At 57.4% G+C, this 25,635-nt stretch overlaps 1 protein-coding gene across 1 annotated transcript; it reads left to right on the top strand.

Moving 5' to 3' along the window:
- Nucleotides 1-2,768: 2,768 nt before the first annotated feature.
- On the top strand, nucleotides 2,769-25,012 carry SLX4 (SLX4 structure-specific endonuclease subunit; the record flags this gene model as incomplete). The annotated part of the gene is made up of 14 exons (XM_080703971.1): nucleotides 2,769-3,126; nucleotides 6,301-6,546; nucleotides 8,241-8,427; nucleotides 10,000-10,212; nucleotides 13,000-13,205; nucleotides 13,331-13,714; nucleotides 14,727-15,053; nucleotides 15,315-15,403; nucleotides 16,648-16,794; nucleotides 17,729-17,901; nucleotides 18,438-20,422; nucleotides 22,773-22,875; nucleotides 23,918-24,334; nucleotides 24,646-25,012. 14 exons carry the CDS (start codon nucleotides 2,769-2,771, stop codon nucleotides 25,010-25,012), a joined length of 5,202 nt encoding a protein of 1,733 aa, XP_080560097.1.
- Between the last annotated feature and the right edge of the window lie 623 nt (nucleotides 25,013-25,635).

The following is a 25,635-nucleotide window of genomic DNA, read 5'->3' on the forward strand; positions in this document are numbered from 1 at the left end:
CACGGGGCGGCCTGCAGCCTGCCCCGCGGTGCCCAGGGTCCGCCCACACTGACCCCGACCCTGGCTGGGCCCTGAGAGGGCTCCTCCCCGCGCGGCCTCGCGCACCCCGGAAGTGCCCGCCGCCGCAGAGGAAGACGGGAAGGCGGCCGCCGCCGGGCCGAGCGCGGCGCCTGCGCACTGGCCGCTCTGCGCGGGCGGGGCGGGCTGCGCATGCGCGGGCGCGAGGCGCGCCGTTGAGGAGCTGCCGCGGCGGCGCCGGAGGTAGGAGGGGGCGGGCTCCGGGGCTGGGCGGCGGCTCCCCGCGGCTCACCCTCCCGGCCGCGCTTCCTCGCCGCCCGCTCTCTGCCGCGGCTGGGGCGCTCGGGGGAGGCGCGCAGGGGGCCGCGGCGGCCATCCGCGCCCCCGGCTCTCGCCCTGGCCGGCCGGCGCCTCCCCGGTGCGACCCCGGCCCGGCCCGAGGCGGCGGCCTGGGTGGAGCGCCTGCGAGCGGTGCGCCGTGTGCGGCTCCGCGGCGGCAGTGCGGGGTTGTCCGCCGCCCGCGGTCCCCAGCTCACAGGCCGTGTGCGCCGCCCCTGTGAGCCGCCCTCCGCGGACCCCTCCCTTCTCTGCCACTCTCCCTCTACTCCGATTATGTCAGACTCCTTGCAGCTCGTGAATTCGGGAAATCGTTGTGGAGCGCTTATTACAAGTCAAAAACACAAAGCAAAACAGATAATGCGGAGCCGGGCGTGGTGGTACACGCTTGCAACCCCAGCATTCGGGAGGCTGAGACCGGAGGATCGTGGACAGCCTCAGCTACTTAGTGAGGTCCTCTGCAACTCAGTGAGACCCTGTTTCAAAATAAAGAATAAAAAATAGGGCTGGGGGTGTAGCTCGGAGGTTGAATACTCCTGGGTTCCATCCTCAGAGCTGCAAAAAAAAAAAAAAAAAAACCAGATTAAGTTGGTCCACTCCCAAAGCCGGGCGTGGTGGCACACGCTTGTAACCCCAGCATTCGGGAGGCTGAGAAAGGAGGATCTCAGTTCGCAGACAGCCTCAGATACTTAGGCCCTCCACAACTCAGTGAGACCTTGCTTCAAAATAATGAATAAAAAATAGGGCAGGGGTGTGCCTTGGAGGTCAAATGCACCCGGGTTCCATCCCCGGATCTGCAAAAAAAAAAAAAAAAAAATGAAAGCATAGGGCCTGGGCTTGACCTCTGTCTTGCCACTTCAAAAGCTGTGTGACTTGAGCCAGTTCTTATTTCTGCTAATGCCTAGCAATAGATTTGGTTGTGTGGGATTGTAAGGATTAAATGAGTTAAAGACTTGAAAAGCTATTGGGACAGCATCTGATACACAGTAAAACATTCAAGAAGTGTCGTGCTTTACATATGATTATAACTTGCATATGATTATAACTTGTGGTAAATGCCATTGTGAAGCCTGCCGTGATTCCAACGTTCGAGAGACTGAGACCGGAGGATCGTGGTTCGCGGCCAACCTCTGCTACTTAGGCCCTTTGCAACTCAGCGAGACCGTTTCAAAGTAAAGACTAAGAAATAGGGCTGAGGGTGTACCTTGGAGATAGAATGCCCTGGGTTCCATCCTAGTACCACACACAAAAAATGTCATTGTAAAAACCATGTGTCATAATAAGAGAGTAGAGGGTTGGAGAGGGTCCCCCACCTCGTAAAGGATTAGATACGCTTCTCTAAGAAGGTAACCTGGAAAATGAGACTGAGCTAGCTATACCAAGCTGATTCTAGCTAGTTCTGGGAAAGTAAATGATTAATCCAATTATTTGGGCAGTAGAAATTGCATTACTGTATTTGAAAGACTTTGCCATCAGATTTGGGGGGCCATACCAAGCTGTGTGGCAGAGTAAAAATGGCCAGCATTTGTGTATAGGCGGTGATCGAGTCGCCTGCCTTTGGAGAGCTCTTACAGGCCGAGAGAACAGAAAAGTGGCCTTTTCTCTCCTCCTGAGTGTTCATTGGCACATTTTTCCTTCTTATTTCTCTTGTATTGCAGCATTTGCTGATAGAGCCCCTGTGGCTGGGGTTCTTAGGCCTGTGGTAGATTTGCTGGATTCGGGTATCACCCTGTTTTTGTAGTGACTCCCCTTTGTGGGGTTGGTTCTCCAGATTTCAGTAAAAACAACATTCTCCCAAGATGCACATATTTTTGTGTCCATAGAAGAATACGCATTGGTAAATTTCTAGATACCCCTCCTCGATGCGTTGTGACGTCCTGTAGGACAGTGGTGCCGTGTTAACCAGGCTGTACTGAGCACTGGACAGAAGATTGTTCTGAAGCCTTTTCCCGTCCTCGGCATGCTCTCGGGCCTCCCTGGAAGAAACGGTGTGAAGTGATGGTATCTGTTTATTACAGTAGATGCTCTTGACTTTCCGCAGGTCTGAGATTGAACCAACCCAGGTGCTTTACCATCGTGGAGGTCTTGGAGAATCATCGAGCACCAGGTTCAGCTGTGCCCGTCTCAGAGGCCACCGCTGGACAGCAAAGCATCCTCTCCTTCGTGAACCTCGTCGGAGGGAGGATTTAAACATGCCCAGGCCCAGCTTCGCGAAAGATACTTGAATCATTGCCGAGAGCAGCACAGTACTCTCGGCTCAGCTTTGCACCTCCGAACAGCTGAGCGAGAAGCAGAGGGACCCGAGCGTGTGCGGACGTGTGAGCGCAGCGCGCTGCGCCTGCGCAGGTGCACCTCGGCTGTCGCCATGCCCCCAGCCCAGCCCTTGCGCCCCTGAGGGCCGTAGAGCTGGCCAGATGATGGATGAGTCCGACGATGATTTTAAAGAACTCTGTGCCAGCTTCTTTCAAAGAGTAAAGAAGGCTGGAAGCAAGCAGGCCTCAGGAGGAAGGCAGACACACAAGGCCTCCAGCAGCACTCAGATCAGAAACAAATTGAAAAAGGCCCAGCAGTCCACTGCCAAGAGCAGAACCCTTCAGGACCCCGCAGAGAAGAAACCTCCATCGGGTGGCCGGGCCCCGAGGACTAAAAAGCAAGGGGCCGCCAAGTCCTGGGAAAGCGAGCCAGCTGTCCCCGCGAGTGGGGAGGGAGGCGTGCCAGCTCCTGCTCCAGGCCTGCCTGTGCTCCAGGAAAGAGCACAGGGCATCCAGACAGGTAAGCAGGCAGGAACCACGGCCAGACCCTCCCAGAAGGACCCAGGAAGGGAAGCGTGCTGCCTCGGACCACTCGTGCTGCGGGCTGTGTTCTGCATCGCAGCTACGGCTGAGCTTCCCTGAGCATAGACCTCAAGTCTGCAGACTCAGCCAGCCTCGGGTGGAAAACAGTTGTGCAGAAAGCTGCTCATAGTGAGCAGCTCCAGAGCCCAGCACTTGGGAGGCAGAGAAGAGGATCACAGGTTCCCAGCCAGCCTCAGCAAGGCAAAGCCCTCCACAGCTTAGTGAGACCTTGCTTCAAAATAAAAATAAGATGGGGCGGGGTGGGGGCTAAACTCGGGGGAGAGTGCCCCTGGGTTCAATTCCCAGCACCACAAATACATAACAAATAAAGTACACTGGAGGATATGCATAGGTTATATGCAAATAGTAAACTATTTTATGTGCGAGCTCAAACATCTGCAGAGTTTTATATTTGTAGAGGGTCCTGGAACCATTTCCCCAAAGGGACCCCTGTACCCAATCTGCTGCTTAGTATAAAAGCAGCTGTAAGCAATATGGAAATGAATCAGTGTGGCTGTGTGCCAGTAAAACTTTCTTTAGCCGGGTGTGGTGATGCACGCTTGTAATCCCAGCATTTGAGAGGCTACAACAGGACTGTGGTTCAAGGGCAGCCTCAGCTACCTTAGTGAGGACCTCTGCAACTCAGTGAGACCCTGTTTCAAAATAAAGAATAAAAAATAGGGCTGGGGGTGCCAGACGTGGTGGCACACACTTGTAATCTCAGCACTTGGGAGGCTGAGACAGGAGGATCGCACGGGTTCAAAGCCAGCCTCAGCTACTGAGTGAGGCTCTCAGCAACTTAGTGAGACCCTGTTTCCAAATAAAGTAAAAAATAGGTCTGGTAGTATAGCCTGGAGGTAGAAAATGGCTGGGGGGTGGTGCTCAGAAATAGAATGCCTCTGGGTTCAATTGAAGCTAGCCCTATATTTTTTATTTTTATTTATTTTTATCAATTTTTGTGTATGTGATCCCAGAGAGTGAACCCAGGGGCAGTCTACCACTAAGCTACATCCCCAGGCCTTTTTTATTTTTCGTTTTGAAACAATGTCTCACTAGGTTGCTGAGAGTCTTAAGTAGCTAAGGCTGGTCTTGAACCTGTGATCCTTAGCCTTAGCCTCCCAACCACTGGGATTACAGGCCTGCACTACCACACATGACATATTCATTATTATTACTATTAGTAATAGTAGTTTGTGTGTGTGTGTGTGTGTGTGTGTGTGTGTGTGTGTGTGTTACTGGAGTGTTCGACCTCTAAGCAATACACCAAGCCTTTTTTTTTTTTTTAATTTGAAATGGGATCTCACTAAGTTGCCAAGGCTGCCTTGAACATGTGAGCCTGTCTCACCCCCCAGGATTGGCATTATAGATGTGTGCCACCACGCCCAGCTTTATTTACTATTTTGAAGCAGAGTCTCACTAAATTGCTGAGTCTGGCCTCGAAGCTGTGATCCTCCTCTCTGCCTCCCAAGTACTGGATTACAGGTGTGCACTGCCATACCCAGCTTGGAGCCCTAGGCTCCTGCCTTCAAATGTCTACATTACGTAGTTGGCAGGGGATACACAAACATGCAAGCAGTGTTGCTGCTGTTTTTATTTCTTGAATTCATTCCAGCGTGGATAAATTGGAAAGGGCCTGCCAATTTGGTTAGGCTACTGAGGAGGAGGAGGTGCCGTGAGTTTGAATCCCAGGAACACCTCTAGGTCCGTCCTTCCTTTCCTCCAAAGACCTTTTCTTCTTCTTCTTCTTTTATTTCCTTATTTGTGTGTTGAAAGCTGCCTTTCTGCTCTGCTGCCCTTGGCACACTGAGCCATATGCTTAGCAGACATCCTTCATGCAGAACTGAAAACCAGCCTTGCTTATATAATGCACCACGAGCTCCTTGGGCTTCAGAGTTCTGTTTCTAAATTTTCCTCACCTTCACTTCCTGATCTTTTTGTGTGTGTGGTAGTGCCGAAGGAACCCAGAGACTTTGGCCTCCGAGCTCCACCCCCAGCCCTAGTTTTTATTCTTTATTTTGAAACAGGGTCTCACTGAGTTGCAGAGGGCCTCACTGAGTAGCTGAGGCCGTCCGCGAACCGTGATCCTCCAGTCTCAGCCTCCCGAATGCTGGGATTAAAAGTGTGCGCCACCACGCCCAGCAAAATTCACCTTTTTTTTTTTTTTTTTGGTGGTACTGGGGATGGAACCCAGGGGCTTTCTACCTCCAGGCTACACTCCCAGACCTATTTTAGATTTTATTTGGAAACAGGGTCTCACTAAGTTGCTGAGAGCCTCACTCAGTAGCTGAGGCTGGCTCTGAACCTGTGCGATCCTGTTTCAGCCTCCCAGGTTTGGCGGTTACAAGCATCACCACCAGCCCGGCTTCAAATTCGCCTCGTACAGTAGATGGTCCAGTGGTTGCGGCGTGCTCAGAGTTGTGCCACCGCCCTACTCCTGTCTTTAGGACGTTTTTGTCATGCCCAAAATAGACTCCGGGCGCTGCCAGTTATTCCTCACTCCTCCTTTCCAGATACTTGGGTTGTTTTGTTTTGTTTTTGTGGTTCTGGGAAAGGAGCCCAGGGGCTTTCTACTCCGGGCTACACTCCCAGACCTACTTTATACTTTATTTGGAAACAGGGTCTCACTAAGTTGAGAGCCTAAGTAGCTGAGGCTGGCTTCGAACCTGTGCAGTCCTCCTGTCTCAGCCTCCCAAGCACAGGGACTGCAAGTACGCACCAGGATGTCTGGCTGACTTGCTTATTTATTTATTCATTTATTTTGCGGTACTGGGAATTGAATTCAGGGGCATCCTATCACCTCCGAGCTATATACCCCCAGCCCGATTTCTTATTCTTTATTTTGAAACAAGGCCTCACTAACTTGCATAGGGCCTCACTAAGTAGCTGAGGCTGTCTTTGAACCGCAGTCCTCCTGTCTCAGCCTCCCAAATGCTGGTACAAGTGTGCGCCACCACGCCCGGCTCTCTCCAGATATTTATGTCTATGTTGCCACAAACAGTAACATTGCCAACAGGCCCTATTCCACTTGCAAGTCTAACCTAGACTGGTTGGTAAGGACCCTGGGAAAGTCGGGTCTAACACGAATGTGGTGGGAAAGTCTCTTCTCCTCCAGCTAGAACAGATGCTGTGACTACTGCTCCCGATGGTGACTCCCAGCCGCCCCCGTCCTGTGCGACGACTGCCCCGCCGAGCCCCTCCAAGCCCCGCGCGGCCCACCTGGTCCTCCAGCGGATGCAGCGGTTCAAGAGGGCGGACCCCGAGCGGCTGAGACATGCTGCTGAAGAGTGCTCCCCCACGGCCACGGCCTCGCTGGAAGAAAGCACGCCGAAGAGCCCCCGGGCGGAGATGGTGGGGACCGGTAGGCCGTCTGTCGTCGAGAGGTCTGCTGGCGGGAGGCGGGCGGGGCCAGTGTTCTCTGCATTTCACCCTCGGGATCTAGCCAGAGTGAGGCCCTTGGTCATTTCTCACTTGGCTTCCTTGGCAAGGTACCCTTTCCTCTCCTTCAAAATTTGATGTGTGTGTGTGAGTGTTACCAGGGATGGAACCCGGGACACTCTACCACTGAGCTGTACTTCTAGCTCTGTTTGGGTTCTTATTTTTTATTTTTACTAATATTTCTTTAGTACTAGGGACAGAACCCAGGGGCATACTGCCAAGAAACATCCCCAGCCCTATTTTTATTCTTTATTTTGAAACAGGGCCTCACTGAGTTTCAGAGGGCCTCACTAAGTAGCTGAGGGTGGCCACGAACTGCGATCCTCCTCTCTCAGCCCCCCGAATGCTGGGATCACAAGCGTGCGCCACCACACCTGGCTTTGTTTTTCATTTTGAAACACAGTCTCCAACCTATGCTCCTCCTGTCTCAGCCTCCCAAGTACTGGGATTACAGGTGTGTGCCAACACGGTGGCCTCAAGGATCTCTCTCATAGTTACACACTGTAGATTGCTATAGCTCTGTAGTCTCGTAACATTAGATTCGAGAACAGTCCTGTCCTCGTCCTCCTCCTCTTCTTTTGTGGCACTGGAAATTGAACCCAGCGACATTCCACCTCTGAGCTACACCACAGCCCTATTTTTTATTCTTTATTTTGAAACGGGGTCTCACTGAGTTGCAGAGGGCCTCACTAAGTAGCTGAGGCTGTCCGCGAACCGTGATCCTCCAGTCTCAGCCTCCCAAGCACTGAGATTACAAGTGTGTGCCACCATGCCCCACAGATTTCCAACGTCGTAAATTTGCTTGATTATTTCTTCACGGCGTCATTTAACTCTTTCCTGTATGCTTGTATTATGAATACACGATTAGCATCAGGGATCTGACTGACTCCTTCCTTTAGAGTCCTATTGTAGGTACACTACAAGTAAATCAAGTCCGACTGGCTCCAGGTTAGATAGTTTGCTGTGTTACTTGTTTATTGTACTGGCAATTGAACCCAGAGGCATTCTATCTGCAAGCTACACCTCCAGCCCTATTTTCCTTTTTATTTGGAAACAGAGTCACTAAGTTGCTGAGAGCCTCACTGCATTGCTGAGGCTGGCCTCAGACCTCAGGTCCTCCCGTCTCGGGCCTCCTGACCCTGTGTACTGGGATTATGGCGTGCATACCACGCCCAGCTGCTCTGTGGTTTGTATGGCATCGCCACAAGCGCCACGTAACGTCAGGCAGTCCTTCTGCCCTCCTAAACAATACGCCTCTCAACTCTGACAGACACATGCAAAAGGAAGAGAAAAGGCAGGCACCGTCACGAGGGAGCACAGCCGGTGAGCGTGCAGCCCCGCAGCGCTACAGGTGCGAGCCAGAGGGCGCGGGTCTTGCACCCGGAGGTGCTCGGCGTGAGGGTCTGCCGCGCTGCTGGGCCTGGGGCTCGAGGGGTGGAGCGGCGCCAGAGCCCAAGCTCCCGCCCGACATCCACTCGGGCTTCCTCCACGTAGCCTTTTTCTGGGTGGCTCTGGTGGAACCCAGAGCATTCTGCCTCGGAGCTCCCCCTCAGCCCTGTTTTATGTTTTCTTTTGAAACAGGGCCCACCCTCACGGATCCTGTGTGCTTCTCCACAGGGTGTGGACCCCGGCTCGCGGCCACAGACAGCGACGCTGCGCTGGCCTTGGCCCTGCAGCGGGAGCTTGGAAGGGAAGAAGCGTCCGCGTGTGCCGACCTGGAGGGGCAGGGGCTGTTCTTCTGCCAGATGTGTCAGAAGGACCTCTCCACTATGACCGTGACCCGGAGGGAGCAGCATGTGAACAGGTGGGCGTCCCTCGCCGGCCTATGGGGCTCCTCGGTGCAGCCGCACGCCCTTCGCCCTTTCTTCCTAACTGTATTGCACCTCAGTCACATGGCCTGCTTCACCCATTCAAAGTGCACAGTTCCACCGGGCGTGGCGCCACACACCTGTAATCCCTGTACTTCGGAGGCTGAGACAGGAGGGTTGCAGGTTCAAGGTCAGCTTCAGCGACTTAGTAAGGCTCTCAGCAACTTAGCAAGACATTGTTTCCAAATAAAAATAAAATAGGGAAGCCGGGCCTGGTGGCGCAACGCTTGTAATCCCAGTATTTGGGAGGCTGAGACAGAAGGATAGCAGTTTGCGGCCACCCTCAGCTACTTAGTGAGGCCCTCTGCAACACAGTGAGAGCCTGTTTCAAAATAAAGAATAAAAAATAGGGCTGGGGGTATAGCTCAGAGGTAGAATGCCCCGAGTTCCATCCCCAGTACAACAAAAAATAAAATAGGGCTGGGGGTTTAGCCCAGAGGTAGAAGGCCCCTGGGTTCAATCCCCAGTACCACCAAAAATAAAAATAAAAAACATAAATAAATAAATAAATAATAAGCCGGGTGTGGTGGCACACGCTTGTAATCCCCGCGCTTGGGAGGCTGAGACAGGAGGATCACACAGGTTCGAAGCCGGCCTCAACTACTTAGTAAGGCTCTCAGCAACGTAGTGAGACCGTTTCCAAATTAAAAAAAAAAAAAAAAATAGGTCTGGGAGTATAGCCCAGAGGTAGAAGGCCTCTGGGTTCCACCCCCAGTACCAACAAAATAAATAAATAAATAAACACTAAATAAATAATAAAAGTGCATAATTCCAACTGGTTGGCAATGGTGCACATCTATAATTGAGTTTGTTTGTCTTGCAGTACTAGGGATTGAACGCAGGGACATTCTACCTCCAAGCTACATCCCCAGCCCTATTTTTTATTCTTTTTTTTTTTTTTTTTTTGAAACTGGGGGTTGGACCCAGAGACATTCTACTTCTGAGCTACATCCCAGCCCTTTTTTTTTCTTTCTTTCATTTATTTATTTATTTATTTATTTATTTATTTATTTATTTTGGGTGGTACTGGGGTTCCCGGAAGCCCTTCTACCTCCGGGCTACACTCCCAGACCTATTTTTATCCTTTATCTTGAAACAAGGTTTCACTCAGTTGTGAAGGGCCTAAGTTGCTGAGACAGGCCACAAACCTGCAATCCTCCTGTAGCAGCCTCCCAGTACAAGGATTACAAGCGTGCGCCACCACACCCTGCTAAAACAACTACCAGGAACATGCACTTCATGTTTGACCACCCGTTCTCAGACTTGGGGCGCGCACTGCGGGCGGAGTCGGCCTTGCATCGTCAGGCCGCTGTGTTGTCTGTCCTGGCTTTCTTTGGCCACCTTTGCTAACAGATCCCACCTTCGGTGTCTGAGAGCCGGGCCCCCGCGGAGGGGCCTGGATGTGGGGACGGCTCGGCCCACACGTGCGCGTGTTGACGTGGGTCCGACACGTGTGGTGACGCACGGCTCGGGGCAGGGTGGTTGCCATGCTTACTGTCTCCTGCCAGGTGCCTGGATGAGGCAGAACAGGCCCTGAAGCCTTCCACTCCTCAGATCCCCGAGTGCCCGATCTGTGGCAAACTGTTTCTCACCGCCAAGAGCAGAGTCGGTCACTTGAAGCAGTGCGCGGCCAAGATGGACGTGGGCCCCCAGCTCCTGCTGCAGGCGGTGCGGCTGCAGACCGAGCGGCCCGAGGCAGGCGGCAGCTCTCCAGCGCCCAGGTGAGACGGACAAGAGGAAGGAGCGCCAGCGCATGGTGTCGGGCTTGATTTGTACTTGTCTGAGTGTGTGGTACCCAGGGCAGGCTGCTTTCCAGCTACACCGCCAGCCCTCTTGGTTTTTGTTTGGAAACAGAGTCTCACGAGGTTGCTGAGCCTCTTGTTATGTTGCTGATGCTGTCTTCAAACCTGTGATCCTCCTGTCTCAGCCTCCCAAGTACTAGGATTACAGATGCTGCCACCTTGCCCAACTTGATTTTTCTTTTTTTGTGGTACTGAGAATTGAACCCGGAGGTACTCTACTGCAAGCTACACCCCTAGTCCTATCTTATTATTTGGAAACAGAATCTCACTGGGTTGCTGAGAGCCTCGCTAAATTGCTAAGGCTGGCTTTGAACCTGCCAACCTCCTGTCTCACTCTCCCAAGTACTGGGATTACAAGTGTGCGCCGCCACACACCTTTTGTTTGTGTGTGTGTGGTACTACAGATGAAACTCAGGGACACTCTACCTCTGAGCTACATTCCCAGCCCTATTTTTATCCTTTTATCCTGTGGATGAAACCCAGGGGCTTCCTACTTCAGGGCTACACTCCCAGACCTATTTTATATTTTATTTGAAAACAGGGTCTCACTAAGTTGCTGAGAGCCTAAGTAGCTGAGGCTGGCTTCGGATCTGCATGTCCTGTCTCAGCCTCCCAAGTGCGGGGATTACAAGTGTGCCCACCACGCCTGGCTGATTTGTACTCTTTTTCTTTTTTGCGGGTCTGGGGCTAGAACCCAGGGGCATTCAACCCCTGAGTTACACCCTCTGCCCTATTTTTTATTCTTTATTTTGAAACAGGGTCTCACTAAATAGCAGAGGGCCTCACTAAGGAGCTGAGGCTGTCCGCCAACCACAATTCTTCAGTCTTAGCCTCCCAAATGCTGGGGATTACAGCGTGTGCCACAACGCCCGGCTTTTGATTTGTACTTTTTTTTTTTTTTTTTTTTTTTTTTTTGCGGGTCTGGGGATGGAACCCAGGGACATTTGACCTCCGAGCTACATCCCCTGTCCTATTTTTTATTCTTTATTTGATTTTGGGTTTTTTTTGCGGGTCTGGGGATGGAATCCAGAGGCATTTGACCTCCGAGCTACACCCACTGCGTGTCTGTGCAGAAGACCTTTCGGATGGCCCCGTCCCGGCTTGTCCAGCCCCGGTCCTGCGGTGGCGCCTCGAGCAGCTGGGAACTGGCTGTTCGTTTGCGTCTTCTAGGTCCTGGTGGTGCTGCGTGGTCTCCATCTCAGTGTAGGTTGATTTTCCTACCGTTCCTGTAGATCATTCAGCATACCTCAGACAGCTAGTTAATGGAACCACAGGGCCTTGTTCTGTTTTTAATTTGCATGAATTAATGCTTCGGTTTAAAACAGGAGGGTCCTCTGGCAGCGGGAAACAAGGCCTAGGCGTGCCAAGCGCAGGCGCACTGAGGCAGAGGGTCAGTTCCGCTCCCCGGCCCTGTGGCCGAGGACGCCCGTGCTGGCCCCACCTCTCCGGGGAGTGTGGCGGCGTGGGCCTCAGGTCCTCTAGGTCGGGGACTCCGTTCCTTTGGCAGCTGACGAGAGCAGAGGCACGCCCGGGCCGCGGCTTTCGGTCCCAGCCTCTGCCTTGCACCTGGGCCACCCAGGGTACAGGTGGTCCCCTGCAGGGCCTCTGTCTATACCTAACACATCCCTCTGGCGTGGGTCGGGAGCCTGAGGCCCTGGACTAAGATTGTCTACGCCACCGCTTGCCGCCATGTCAGTGACATTGCAGGGGGCGCTGGACCTCCCCTGGCTCAGGCCACGTCTGCGCAGCCTCTGGCCCTCTCCTTCCTCACATGGCTCTGGGTGGCCCGGGCCCCTTGCGGAGCCCACGGCTACCGTACAGGTTCCAGGGAGCTGGGCTGAGTAGGGGCTTGCTCTGCCTTCCATGGCCGTCCTGGAGAATCGCCAGCCTTCCCGGCTGGACAAGAGCACACGTGCTTGTGAGCCAGCAGCGGCGACAGCTGCGGGGCGGCCGCCTGCGCTCTTGCGGTTGCTACCTCGCCCTCCTGCTTCTCACCTAGCTGCAGTGGGGTGCTCGGGCCAGGCCCCTCCCCGCTCACCCCCCCCCCCCGAGGCGGAGGTGCTGCGCGTGCCGGCCGAAGCCCCGCAGAGGGAAGGGTCCTGTTGGGTCGGTATGGCCAGGACTGCCTTGGGGGCATCTGAAGTGTAGCCAGAATGTGGTGGGAGTCCAAGGAGCCACCTGAGAGCCGGCAAGTATCAACTGTGGCCGGAAGTATGACCACATCCAGGGGTGCCGGCTCCCCTTGTGGCTTCATCCGTCTGCCACCAACCCAGCTGGCAGCCACACAAAGGGCCCGGACCAAGCTAGGCGTGGGGCACACGCTGGTGATCCCAGGTCTTGAGAGGCTAAGAGAGGAGGACCACAGGTTCAAGGCCAGCTTCAGCAATTTAGTGAGATCCTCGGGAACCTAGCGAGACCCTGTCTCAAAATTTAATATAAAATAGGATTGGGGATGTAGCTCCGAGGTAGGATGCCTCTGGGTTCAATCCCTAGTACCATATCAAAAAGAAAGAAAAGAATCCAGACCCTTCTGTGTGTGGCCCTGGTGCTGAGCTCCGGGCCTGGACTCGCGAGCTTGGAGAAGCGGGTGCTCAGGGAGAGCGGAGGTGGCTCTGTGCAGCAGGCGCCTCAGGCCCTCTCCTCACCTCACGTGGGGCAGACCCAGCCCGAGAAGAGCCTCCACTCACCTCTCTCTGTGGCTTCTAGTTTCGTCAGCCAGGCTGGAAGCTTGAAACGGAAAGGAGCTGCCATCAGGGAGCCGCAGAAGAAGCGGAAGGCCAGCAGGCCCGAGGCGCTGTCTGAAGACTTGCTGGTGGCCATGGCTCTGTCCCGATCCGAGATGGAGCAGCGTCCGGCTGGGCCCGCACGCAGCCTGCAAAGTGCTTTTTCTGAGAGGATAAAGCCCGGCACAGGTACGTGTGGCCGGAGCAGGGCCCCAGAGAGAGCGCGCAGATCTGCCATGGCTGAGCGTCCCCCGGCAGCTTCCAGATGAGAGGACAGGTCCACCACGGACTCTGCTGCTTTTGTTTATTTCTAGAGAAGAAAAGTCGCAAGAAGAAACCCCCGCTGTCCCCCCCACGGTTGTTAGTCCAGGACTCCGAGACCACAGATCGACAGATACAGGATCGTGTGGCCCAGCTCCTTTCGGAGGAAGTGGAGCTGTCCAGCACGCCGCCGCTTCCTGCCAGCAGGATTTCCAAGGAATGGGAAGAGGGGGGCTGGCGTCTGCAGCCCCCTGAGGGGAGGCGGAACGTCCTGTGGGACAGCAGTGCCCTGACCGGCGCCTGGACGGTGGAGTCCTTCTACACAGCGAGCCTGGTCCCGCCCCTCGCGCCCCAGCAGCCCACCAAGGTGAGCCCCGCCCCTCAAGGCTTTGAGGAGAGGTGGGCGTTCCGAAATGCAGCCCTGGATACCACAGCTGGTAACAGAAAATCTGAGAGCCAGTAGGAGGAAGCCAAAAGGCTGTCAGCTGTAGCTCATTTCTCTTTGCAACTTCTAAATGGCTCTCCTGGTTGGGAAGGGAGAAGTGATACACACAAGCCTGGTTCCCTCCCCAGTACTGCCAAAAAAAGAAAAGGACACTGATTGCCAGAATTAACTTATTTTTTATTTTTTTATTTATTTTTTTGTGCTGGGGATTGAACCCAGGGACAGTCTACCTCTGAGCCACACCCCTAGCCCAATATTTTTATTCTTTATTTTGAATCAGGGTTTCACTGAGTTGCCGAAGCTAGCCATGAACCTGGATCCTCCTGTCTCACCCTCCCAAGTACTGGGATTACAAGTATGTGGCACCACGTTTAGCTGACTCCCAGAATTTAGTATGTTTCTGGGGAGTTTGTTTACAATGTAGAGTGCTTAGGAGGCGGATACAGGGGAACCTCAGGTTGAAGTTCAGCCTCAGCAACTCAGCGAGGCCCTTGACAACTTATTGAGACCCCGTTTCAAAATTTCAAAATAAAAATATAAAATAGGGCTGGGGGTGTAGCTCGAGGTAGAATGCCTCTGGACCTGCCATCCCCAGGACCAAAAATAAATAGATACATAAAATGTAGAGTGAGGTGGAGCCCAGGCACCTGCATTCAAAATACACGGCCCAAGCCGGGCGTGGTGGCGCACACTTGTAATCCCTGCGCTTGGGAGGCTGAAACAGGAGGATCACGCAGGCTCAAAGCCAGCCTCAGCTACCTAGTGAGGCTCTCAGCAACTTAGTGACACCCTGTTTCCAAATAAAGTATAAAAAAATAGGTCTGGGAGTGTAGCCTGGAGGTAGAAAAGCCCCTGGATTCCACCCCCAGAACCACCAAAAAAATACACAACCCAAGCTCAGAGGTAGAATGCCCCTGAATTCAGTTCCTAGTGCCACAGAACAGACACCCCACATGGCTGTGCGGTGAGTGTGCCTCAGCGGAGCTCACCCTGTGGCCACGTAGGTGGTGTGGGGAGGGCAGCAGCCCTTTCCAGCTCTGACAAACTTCTGCAGCCGCAGATGCCATGGCCAGCTGCCCCCAGATGGGAGCTGTGGCGCGGGGGTCTCCCGCTGCTCCCGAGTGGGGTCCATCGGAACCAGGGCCACACAGCCACTGGCTTCCCCTCCTCACAGGGCCCCAGGCAGGAGCCGCAGCCAGGAGTGCGGCCCACTCTCCATGGCAGCCCCAGGGGCTCATCGCTGTCTGCCAGCCAGAGGGAGCGCCAAGCCCTGCAGGACCTGGTGGAGCTGGCGGAGGAGGGGCTGAGCGCCAGCTTGGGCAGTGCGGCAGGTGAGCGGGGCAGGACGGGAGGGCAGCTTGGGCACGGCACGTGGAGACGCGGCTTAGAGCCAGCCGTGCAGGCACTCGTGTTTGTAAGGCTAAGCAGACACGGGCCTTTTACCTCCCTTTGTGGGATCCGCTTTAGGGGAGACGTCCGTGGGTAACAGGTCCCCAGCCACTGCTGGGTCTGGCTCAGCCGACGGCCAGTGCTGCCAGCTTGGCAGCTGCATTGCCAGGAGATGACGTTCCTTGCCTGTGGACTCCTCTCAGGGTTGGACCTGGTGCCCAGCAGCCTTCCACCGACTGGTTTTGTCTTGCCGCCCCAGGAGAAGCTCCTCGAGAGGGGCGACCACGCCTCGGTAAGGACAGTCTCCCTGGCTCCACTGTCTTGGCCACTCGCGATCGATCGGTGCCCCGGTCTCTGCCTCCCACTCCCCACACGCCTGGACAGCGGTAGAGGAGCACGCAGGGAGCACCAGGCCTCTGCCAGCCTCCTCGGGCATGGCCCCCAAGCTCTGTCCCTTCTGTCTCTGGGGGCGGTGGTTCCCTGAGCTGAGCGGTGGAGCTGCTTTGCCCTGGGCGCCACAAAGACAGCAAACAGCGGCGCCCACTGCGGCGTGCGTGCGCTCGGTTCTCGGTAGTTCCCTTCGTCCTTAGGGGCTCTGTGCGTGGGCGTTGCCTGGCACCAAACGACAGCCCAGGTTCCTCGGCCCTTGATAACATAGAGCATTAGAATTTGGTGTTCCAGCCGGGCATGGTGGCCACACCTGTAGTCCCAGCCGCAGGATCGCATGTTCAAGGCCACCCTGCCAGCTTAGTGAGACCCTGTCTCATAACACAAGGGCTGTGGATGTAGTTTAGCAGTAGAGCACTCCTGAGTTCAATCTCCAGGACTGTAAAAAGAAAAGTTGGGTGTTCCTTAGCGTGGCATCATCCACGAGGACCAGGGGATGATCAGCCCAGCACCTCACCTCCGGGGCTGGCCTGCGCAGCTGGGGAATGGCAGCCCCGAAGGGCTCAGCTCGGGGGGTCTGGGCCATCGCGCGGGCGCTCTGAGGACTGGGTGTGGCCACATTGTGTGCACACGGTCTGAGGCTGGAAGGCTCCAGGAGGCCCTTGTCGTCGTCCCCGTGCTGGTCCCTCCCGTCAGGGTCAGAATACGCTGCAATAGCGAATCTGGAAAAGATGGTGGCGTTGGGCTGTTCTGGCTCACGGAGGGCCTTAGCGTGCCTGCCGCGCAGCCCAAGTGGGTACATTCTGGAGAGGAGAAGGCAGGCCTGGCTCTCAGCCCAGCCAGCGCCCCTCCGTCAGAGGGCCGCGTAGCTCCATTAGAGAAGCAGCAATGGCCAGGTGCCGTGGCGCGTGCCAGTAATTCCCGTACTTGGGAGGCTGAGGCAGGAGGATTGCAGGTTTGAGGTCAGCCTCAGCAACTTAGTGAGGCCCTCAGCAACTTAGACCCTGCTTCAAAGTAAAAATAAAATAGGGTTGGGTGTAGCTCAGAGGTGGAATGCCCCTGGGTTTCGCCCCCAGTGCCAAGAAAGAAGGGCGGGCGGGCGGGTGGGCAGCGATGGAGGGGCAGTGGCTCTCGCTTCCACCCTTGCAGCTCTCTCTCGGGTTGCTGGTTGCTGACTTCAGTGCCATGGTCAACAGCCCACACCTGAGTGACGTCCAGTTCCAGACAGACAGTGGGGAGGTGCTGTATGCCCACAAGTTTGTGCTGTATGCCCGATGCCCACTCCTCATGCAGCACGTGAGTATGAGGCCCCGTCTTGCTCCCCGCCCCAGCGGCTCCTCCTTCCTGCCTGTCCAGTGTGCCTCGTCGCTGGAGAAGAGGGAGACGGGTGGCTCCAGGATTGAGAAATGGCAGGGGTTTTTTTGTTTTGTTTTGTTTGGGGGGTTTTTTTGGTGGTACTGGGGTTCCTGGAAGCCCTTCTACCTCCGGGCTACACTCCCAGACCTATTTTATGTTTTTTTATTTGGAAACAGGGTCTCCTAAGCCAGCGCGCGCGGCTGGCTTCGAACCTGCGCGATCCTCCTGTCTCCGCCTCCTGAGCGCGGGGATGACAAGCGTGCGCCACCACGCCCAGCAGTGGCAGGGTTTTTTATCCCGCCAAGTGAAAGCCGTCCACGTTCCTCCCAGAACTGTTTCTTCTTTCCTCCGTTTGTGTTGTTCGGCAGTCTCACTGTCCGTCGCTACGATTGGTTGCTGCTGGCGTGTTCTGACTTGCAGAACTCCAGTGAACTGCTCTGAGAAAGCGCGAGTCCGGGGAAGCTAGCCAGCTCTTGGGACATCTTTCCATAATAGGACTTTGAAAACAAGAGGCGTGCGGCCTAACCTGCAGAATTCATAACCGTGCCCATGTTTTTCCTGGGTTGTGGGGCTTCCCTTGAGACTCACGGATATCCCAGAGCTTCTGCTCGCTCCAAATTGTGTCTGTCTGAACAATGAGCCTTCTAGGCTGGGTGTGGGGGTGCACACCTGTAATCCCAGGACTTGGGAGGCCAGACGGGGATCGCAGGTTCAAGGTCAGCCTCAGAAAGTAGTGAGGCTCTCAACCTAGCAAGACCCTGTTTCAAAGCAAAAAATAGGCGGGGGGGGGGGGTGTAGCTGGGAGGTGGAGTGCCCGAGGGTTCGGTCCCTGGTACAACAGAAGACAAGCCATCATGTTTTGTTTTGCCCTCAGGTAAACCTCGAGGGCTTCTCTGCCGTAGAGGACGGGGATCTGACCCAGCGCGTCCTGCTGAGCGACGTGAGCGCCGAGGCTGCCTGCGCGTTCCTGCGCCACCTCTATGCAGCGGACCCGGGTCCGGGGCTGTCTCCACGCCTGCTCCCTCAGCTCAGCTCCCTGGCCCTCAGGTGGGGTTCTCCCGTGGCCTTTGAGAGGGTGGCGAGGACTGGCAGGTCCATAGCCCAGAGGCTCAGGCGAGGCATCAAAGCCTTGAGTCCAAGTCTGTGACCAGTGACGGCCCCGTGGTGACCTAAGTTGGCCAGACACTTATTGGGGTGTCCAGTGCTGGGTGGAGGACCCTGTGGGGCCCCAAGCAATGGTAAGAGGTGGCTGGCAGCCTCAGCTCCCCGTGACACAGCTCCTCCATCGTCCCCTGCCAGAGCTGACAGCAGCCTCCTGGCCCATGGGGTGGGAGGAGCTTGGGGCTCGGCCTCTTCCCTCCCGCTGTGTCGCCCCGCAGGTGCTCGGGAGGGCCTTCGGGCCTGCTGACTGGAAGAAGGCTTGAGGCCTTGCCGGGCAGCGTGTGCTCCTGAGATCTCAGCCACCGCCCAGCAGCCTTCACATCTACAGCCCGGGCGCTGGCGGGGCAAGAGAGGTGGGGGGCTTCCACGCAGGCGCCCACAGGCCCTCCCACAGGGCGGGCTGACAGCACTTCCTGTTGCAGGTTTGGTGTGAGTGACCTCGTCCACCTGTGTGACCGGGTGCCCGCCGGGGTGGACGCCGAGGGCGAGCCGCAGGAAGGCGGGGACGCGCACTGTGAGAGCCCAGCGGAGAGCTTGCAGGCGCTCTTGAGGTCAGTGTGGGCGGAGCACGAAGAGGAGGCAGAGCCTTCGTGGAAACCCGAGGGCCCCGACGAGGATGGAGACAAAGTGAACGAAGCGGAACTGGAGGAAATCTATGAGTTTGCAGCCACGCAGCGAAAGCTGTTGCAAGAGCAAAGCTCAGCAGACGCGGGCGAGGACGAGGGCGCACCCGGGGGGCCGGGGCCTGCTGCCGGGCCGCTGCTGGCAGTCGTCCTGGGCAACGGAGAACTGGAAAAGGCAGTGCCGCGGGGCCAGTCGGGGCCAGCCCACTGGGATGACGCCAGCCCTTCCCTTCTGCTGCCCCAGGGCCGGCGCTCAGACCCAGCAGGGGAGGCCGGGCGCTGCGGGCCTGGGGTCTCCCCTCTGCACCAGCCTGGGCAGGCCTTTTCCTCAGCTCCAGGAGAAGCCCCTGAGCTGGCCCAGGCAGCAGGCAGTCCTCAGGAGCAGAGCGACGCCGTCGGGGGGCCAGGGGGAGAGAGGACCCACACCTTGTCTCCTCCGCAGCAGGCGCCCCTGCCACAGCCGCGCTGCCTGTTGCAGACCCCCGGTGGCAGGAGCCCCGGCATGTCCCAGCCTCCCTCTCCTCACACAAGTGACGTGTCTCCAGCGATGTCCCCAGGCTCGCCGCCACCTGAGGAGCCTCCAGAGGAGAGGGGTGGCAGCATTCTCGGCCTACTCGCGGGGCTGAGCCACCAACAAGCCAAAGGATGTAGTTCCATGTTGGAGTGCAAAACTCAGGGTGTCCTGATTTCTCCAGAAAAGTCTCCACCCATTGACCTGACCCAGCCACAGCCTAAGCACTCGAGCCCCCCTGCCCAGGGCCTGCCCAGCCGCACCAGCGGAGACGACGAGGTCATCCTGCTGCTGGACTCTGATGAGGAGCTGGAGCTGGAGCTGGAGCGGGCCAGAGCCGCGGCAGCTCCCGACCAGCCCCCGGAAGGAAGGAAAGTTCTGGAGTTCAGCCCCAAGTCTTCCGAGCTGTTCTCCGTCATCGACGTGGATACGGAGCAGGAGTGTTCCCAGAGCCCGGTCAGGAGCGAGGCCGAGCTACAGCCAGAGAGCCGGGGTGCTGCGGGTGGCACAGGGGCGCCCTGGCTGCCCAGTGACCACGACAGCAGCCTCGAGAACAGCACCGCAGATGCCTCGTGGCTGGTCCCTGCCACCCCGTTGGCCCGCGGCAGCCACTCCTCATCACAGACCTGGGTCACCAGCCTCGGGACCAGAGTGCCAGCAGAGAAGGCGGCACAGGAAGCCGCGCACAAGCCCTCGGTGCCGAGGAGTGTGCCCAGGACGTCGTCGCCTGTCAGGCGGAGCTACGGAAGCCCTTCCCATCCCCGCTCCAGGCGCCCAGAGCCCACTTCTCCACGGGCTCTGCAGCCCAAGGCCCGAGGCCTCCCCGACTTTGCCAGCCAGGGCCCAGCACCCTCGCCACCGAGCCTGCACCTGCCTGCCCGGGCCGCAGCAACTGAAGTAGTGGAGGTAGGGGACAGTGAGGACGAGCAGGAGGGGGCCTCCTGCCAGGCAGAGAGCCCCCCAGCGCCAGCCCACAGCGCTTGGCATACCGAGCCTCTCTCGCCCATTCCAATCGACCACGTGAACCTCCAGCAGCCCAGCCCCCTGCTCACCAGCAGTCCCAGCCGTGGGGCCCGGCAGGCTCCCGGAGGCGGTGACTGGTCCTCTCCTGGACTCCCGGGCACCAGCCCCGGGAGCAGCAGGCGGAGCTTCCTGAACCCGGCCCTGTGGGACGACTGGGACGGCGAGGAGCAGAGGCCCCCAGAGACCCCGCCAGCCACCCAGCCACCGAGTGCCCACGAGGGCCAGCCGTCAGACGGGCCCGAGACGCCAGGTGAGTGGCCGGCAGATGGGTGGAGAGTCCTCTCTGGGACTTGGGAGGGAGAGACCTGAAATGAAGACGCGGACAGTTGTGTTCAGCTGACAACTCTGTTCTCTAGGACTAAGTTTTTAGACCCTTACAGCTCTGTTAAAACCATGGCTTCATGAGAAAGAAAACATCAAGTACAATGGGGAGTGATTGATACAGAACATACGTCTTCTGCTCACAAAACACAACTATTAAAGGGAAATTGCCGGAACAGGGAGGAACAAAGCAACCTGGTTAAAGATTATTAACAATGTGATTAAAGCCGGGCGTGGTGGCTCACGCTTGTAATCCCAGCATTGGGGAGGCTGAGAATGGAGGATCGTGGTTCGTGGCCAGCCTCAGCTACTACTTAGTGAGGCCCTCTGCAACTAACTCAGTGAGACCCTGTTTCAAATTAAAGAATAAAAAATAGGGCAGGAGGTGTAGCTTGGAGGTCGAATGCCCCTGGGTTCCATCCCCAGACCCGCAAAAAAAAAAAAAAATGTGATTAAGGGTCAGGCGTGGTGGCACACGCTTGTAATCTCTACCCTGGGGAGGCAGAGACAGAAGGATCGCGCAGGTTCATAGCCAGCCTCGCTGGCTTAAGAGATCCTGTTTCTAAATAAATCTAAAAATAAGTCTACGAGTGTAGCCCGGAGGTAGAAGGGTTCCATCCTCAGTACCACCAAAAAAAAAGTGATTGAGGTCAGTTCTCTCTCTCACCGGTGGGCCGGGGACACGAAATTCCGGAAAGGCCAGGAGTCACCCAGAGTCTTGGAGAGTTTGGCCTTTCGCCAAACCACCTTAACTTTCTCTGAACTTTTCGTTCCTCAGGCTTCGTCCATGTCCTCCGTCAGATGGGGCGGGGGTGGGGACCCCTCTACTGGTCTACCCCTTCCTGGGAGGGAGGAAGGGACCCTGTAGCCAGCCAGTGTTTCCTGAACTTGCCCACATCCCGACCAGTGCTCACCCAGACACATGTTAAGACTCCCAGCTAGGCATGGTGGCGCACACATGTCATCCCAGCACTTGGGAGGCTGAGACCAGAGGATCGCAGGCCTCAGCTACTTAGTGAGGCTTCTGCAACTCAGTGAGACCTGGTTTCAAAGTAAAGAATAGAAAATAGGGTTGGGAGTGTAGCTCAGAGGTAGGATGTCCCTGGGTTCCAGCTCTAGTACCAAGATAAATAAAAGTGAGCTAGGGATGTATCTGGGGTATAGCGGGTACTTGTCACGGCCGAGGCTCCGGGCTGCACCCCAGCACCAGCGTGCACACGAGCTAACGGGGATGCTAGCAGGTGTCGCGCGGCTGCTAGCCCCCAGGCTTCCTCGCCTAAAGGTCGGGCGTCCAGCTCAGGCACTCCCTGAGACTCAAGCCAGTGCTCCCACCAGGTGGGGACAGGAAGGGCTGCGTGGCCCGGTGCTCCCGCTGCTGAGGGCCTCAGCTGCTGCAGACACGTGGCCGCGTGGGGGCTGGGTGACCCAGAACTTGCAATTCTTTCTGTGCCTGGCGGCCTGCGAGACCCCTCAAGCCTAAGGGCCATCGAGACAGACCTGCTGTCTAACCCAAGCCGGAAGAGCCAGTGATCACCAGAGGGGTGGGGGTGAAGTCGCAAGGCCCTGGTTTGCCCCATTTCTCTCTAAGATACTAGTGTTTTAAGCCAGGCGTGGGGTCACGCGGCCTGGCTCCGGGCTCCGCCTGAGGCCCAGGAGTGGCTGTCTTGCGCTCCTGTGTCTGAGCGCTCGCCCGCGCTGCATCTTGTGGTCCCTGGTGGGGCACGTGGGGCTCCGCCTTGCGCCGTGGACGGCGCTGCTCGGGACGTTCTCGTGCGAGTGTTCTCGTTCCTGTGTACTTGCTTAGAGTAGAGTGGCTGGGCCGCAGGATGGCGTGCCTTATGAGGGGCACCATGTCTCAGCTTGCTCAGAAGGCGGCCGTGCTGTGCATTTTCTGAAGCCACGATGTTCGTGGTTATCCCATGCTGGCTGTGGGTTGAGCTGCTCACCGGGCCGCAGCCCTGGACGAGGCCTCGGTGCGCGTGGGCTGCTCTGCGGTGGAAAGACGCGCTCCAAGCACTGCAGGGTGTGAGCTGGGCGCGGCGGGGCAGCCTGTGAGCCCCGTGCTTGGAAGGCTGAGACGGGGACGCGGCCCAAAGCCCTCAGCAGCAGCGCAGTGAGGCCGTTTCAAGATGAAGTGGGGCTGGAGTGTAGTTCGGAGACAGATCACTGCTGGGTCCGATCCTCAGTGCCGTGGTCCTCCTGGTGACCGTGTAGGACCAGAAGCGAGAGCAAATCCACAGCTCTCAGGCTGAGGTGTGTGCTTCTTCTGTTTTACCCAGAATGTGCCAATCGGAAGAAGGACTTACCCCCAAAAGTGCCCATAACGCCAATGCCGAGGTACTCCATCATGGAGACGCCGGTGCTGAAGAGAGAGCTGGACAGGTTGGTGGCATCCTCGGCGCTCCCCTGCGGCCCTCCCTCTGCTGGTTACCAGGCCAGCAGCCGGCCTGGGCCTGGGAGGAAGGCGCGAGGGCTCCCCGCGTGGGCGCTGGGGCGGGTGAGCTGCCTGGCTTCCCTGCGCGCCACCCCCAGCTTACCTGGGGCCCCAAGAAGCAACAAAGACTCCTTCAGGCTACTCAGGAGGCGGCAGGTGCCACGTTCCACACCGACGCGCATAGGGCCCTGCCATGCACTCTAAAATGACTTCACTTAGCCGGGCCTGGTGGGCACGCCTGTGATCCCAGTACTGAGGCTGAGACAGGAGGATCGCAGGCTTGAGACAGCCTCTGCAACTCAGTAAGACCCTGTGTAAGAATAGAATAGGGCTGGGGTGTCGCTTGGAGGTAGAATGCCCCTGGGCTCCATCCGCAGTACTGTGTGTACACATGCGTGCGCATGTGTGTACATGCGTGTACGCATGCACGTGCGCGCACACTTGCCCCGTGCTGACACTTCTTGTCAGCGTGGGCACGGAGAAGTTGCTGCTTCCGCGATTGTGCAGGACACCGCTGGAACATCCCTTCTGGAAGGCTCTTTGGTATAAGCTTAGTGGGCACATAAGACGGACGCTAGCCTCAGAGTGCTCATGAAGGTCAGGCGTCCTGCCCTTCGACCCACAAAAGTGGAAACGAGTTGTGGAGTATCAAGAGAAAGGCGCTTTTTTTTTTTTTTTTTTTTTCCAGCACTGGGGATGGAACCCAGGAGCATTCTACCTCTGAGCTACACCCAGCCCTATTATTTTATTCTTTTATTTTGAAACAGGGTCTCACTGAGTTGCAAAGAGCCCACTAAGTAGCCGAGGCTGTGCTCCACCATGATCCTCCGGTCTCAGCCTCCCAGGTACTGGGATTACAAGCGTGCGCACCACGCCGGGCCAGGAAGATACTGCTCACACCTGCTGGTGTGCGCTCTCTGCTCGGCTTGGAAGTAGCATGGCGCGTGGACAGGCTGCGCTCTGAGCCTGAGTTCGCTGTTTCCCTTTCAGGTTTGGAGTCCGCCCTCTGCCCAAACGCCAGATGGTTTTGAAACTGAAGGAGATCTTCCAGTACACTCACCAGACCCTGGAGTCCGACTCTGAGGACGAGATGCTGTCCTCGCAAGTGCCCCTGGAGCCGCCTGGCAGCCAGGCTCTCGGCGCCGATGCTCCCAAGCCTTCCAGGGCAGGAGGCCACCCCCAGCTCGAGGCCACCATGGGTCCCGGGACCCAAAGGTGCAAGGGAGCCACGAAGACCAGGGGCCCCCGGCGGGGAAAGCAGCAGCCAGGGGAAGGCCTCCAGTGCCCAGGCAAGTCGCCCGCCACAGAGACGCCCCCGGGCCCTGCCGGCGACACCCAGCCCTCGGCCTCCCAGGACTCCGTGGCCACCTCTGTGGACAGCAGCGACAGCTCCGTTAGCTCACAGAGGTAATCAGTGGCCTCCGCCCAGGGCTGGGCGTGGCTTGGGCAGCGCAGTGGCCCAAGCTCAGAGGCCAGCTACCCGCAGGGTGCCCACAGCCCCCAGCAGGCCTCAGGACCCCATCTCTGCCCACACCCCTGGACTCCCAGCATGGGGACCCCCCCTCAAGCTAGCCTACTGCAAAGCCCAGGGTCAGGGGGCCCGTGGGGAGGCCGTCCGTGCCCCGTGCAGGCTCCCCAGGCCCCGGGCACACCATCCCTCTCTGGGCCCGGCCTTGGGCGGACACACAGGCGTTGCAGAATGGCGTCTGTTCTTTCAGCTCCTCCTCCTGTGAGTTTGGAGCCGCCCTGGAGGCTGCGGGCGAAGGCGAGGAGGACGAGGAGGGGATCAGCGCATCGCAGGCGGCCGTGCAGGCGATGGGCGTGGAGGAGGCCGTGCGGAACTACATCCGCTCCCAGCCGGCCCTGTACCGCCAGGTGCTCACCTACCGGCCCCTGGAGCTGGCGCAGCTGCAGGCCCAGCTGAGGCAGGGCGGCGTCCGCATGGCCGCAGCCAGGCTGCTGGACGTGCTGGACGCCCACTGTGTCACCTTCACCACCGCTGCTGCCCGGAAAGAGAGGCTCACACAGAAGGGGCGACGGCGGCGCAAGGGCCCCAAGAAAGGGGAGAAAGGGGAGTGGGACTGACGGCCCAGCCCTTCTCTCCCCACCCCGCCGAGGTGCTGGAACCTGTCAGTGCCCAGCCAGGCCCCGCCTGTGTACCTCGGGTGGCCAGGGCAAGGCCTAATTCCACCATCTGCCACTCCATCTCCACTGGGCCGGGCTCAGCGGCCCCGCCCTGCCCAGACACTCGCCATGGTCAGCGCAGCCTCTGAGCTGACCGAGTGGTCCACGTGCTGAAGGGGCCCAGGAGCGGCGCCGCGCGGCCCGGGGCCCAAGGAGGACGGCCGCCCCCATCCTGCGGAGGCCCCCGTCTGTTTGAAATGCAGCACAGTTGGTTTTAAATGATGTGCAATAAAAACACAAAGTCTAACTACCTAAAGGCTGTGCTCCTGGAAGGCCGGGGGCGCAGGCCGCGCGCCCGCCACCCTTGTGCCTTCTCCGGGGAGCCAGGCTGCTTCCTGCCGTTTCTCTGTTGCTGTCCCCACGAGGGCAGCCCTGCTCACGGCGAGGCCGGCCAGAGCCACCATGCCTGGGGGTCTCCCAAGCGCGGCTCCCTGGGAGAGCTGCCCTGCCCAGCACGAGCTGTTGGGGCAGCGAGACGGCACCGGACAGGAGACGGGCGCTTTGGCCCGGCGGGGTTTGCAGGT

This window comes from Muscardinus avellanarius (assembly GCF_963383645.1).
Source record: "Muscardinus avellanarius genome assembly, chromosome: 10".
Taxonomy (NCBI): domain Eukaryota; kingdom Metazoa; phylum Chordata; class Mammalia; order Rodentia; family Gliridae; genus Muscardinus; species Muscardinus avellanarius.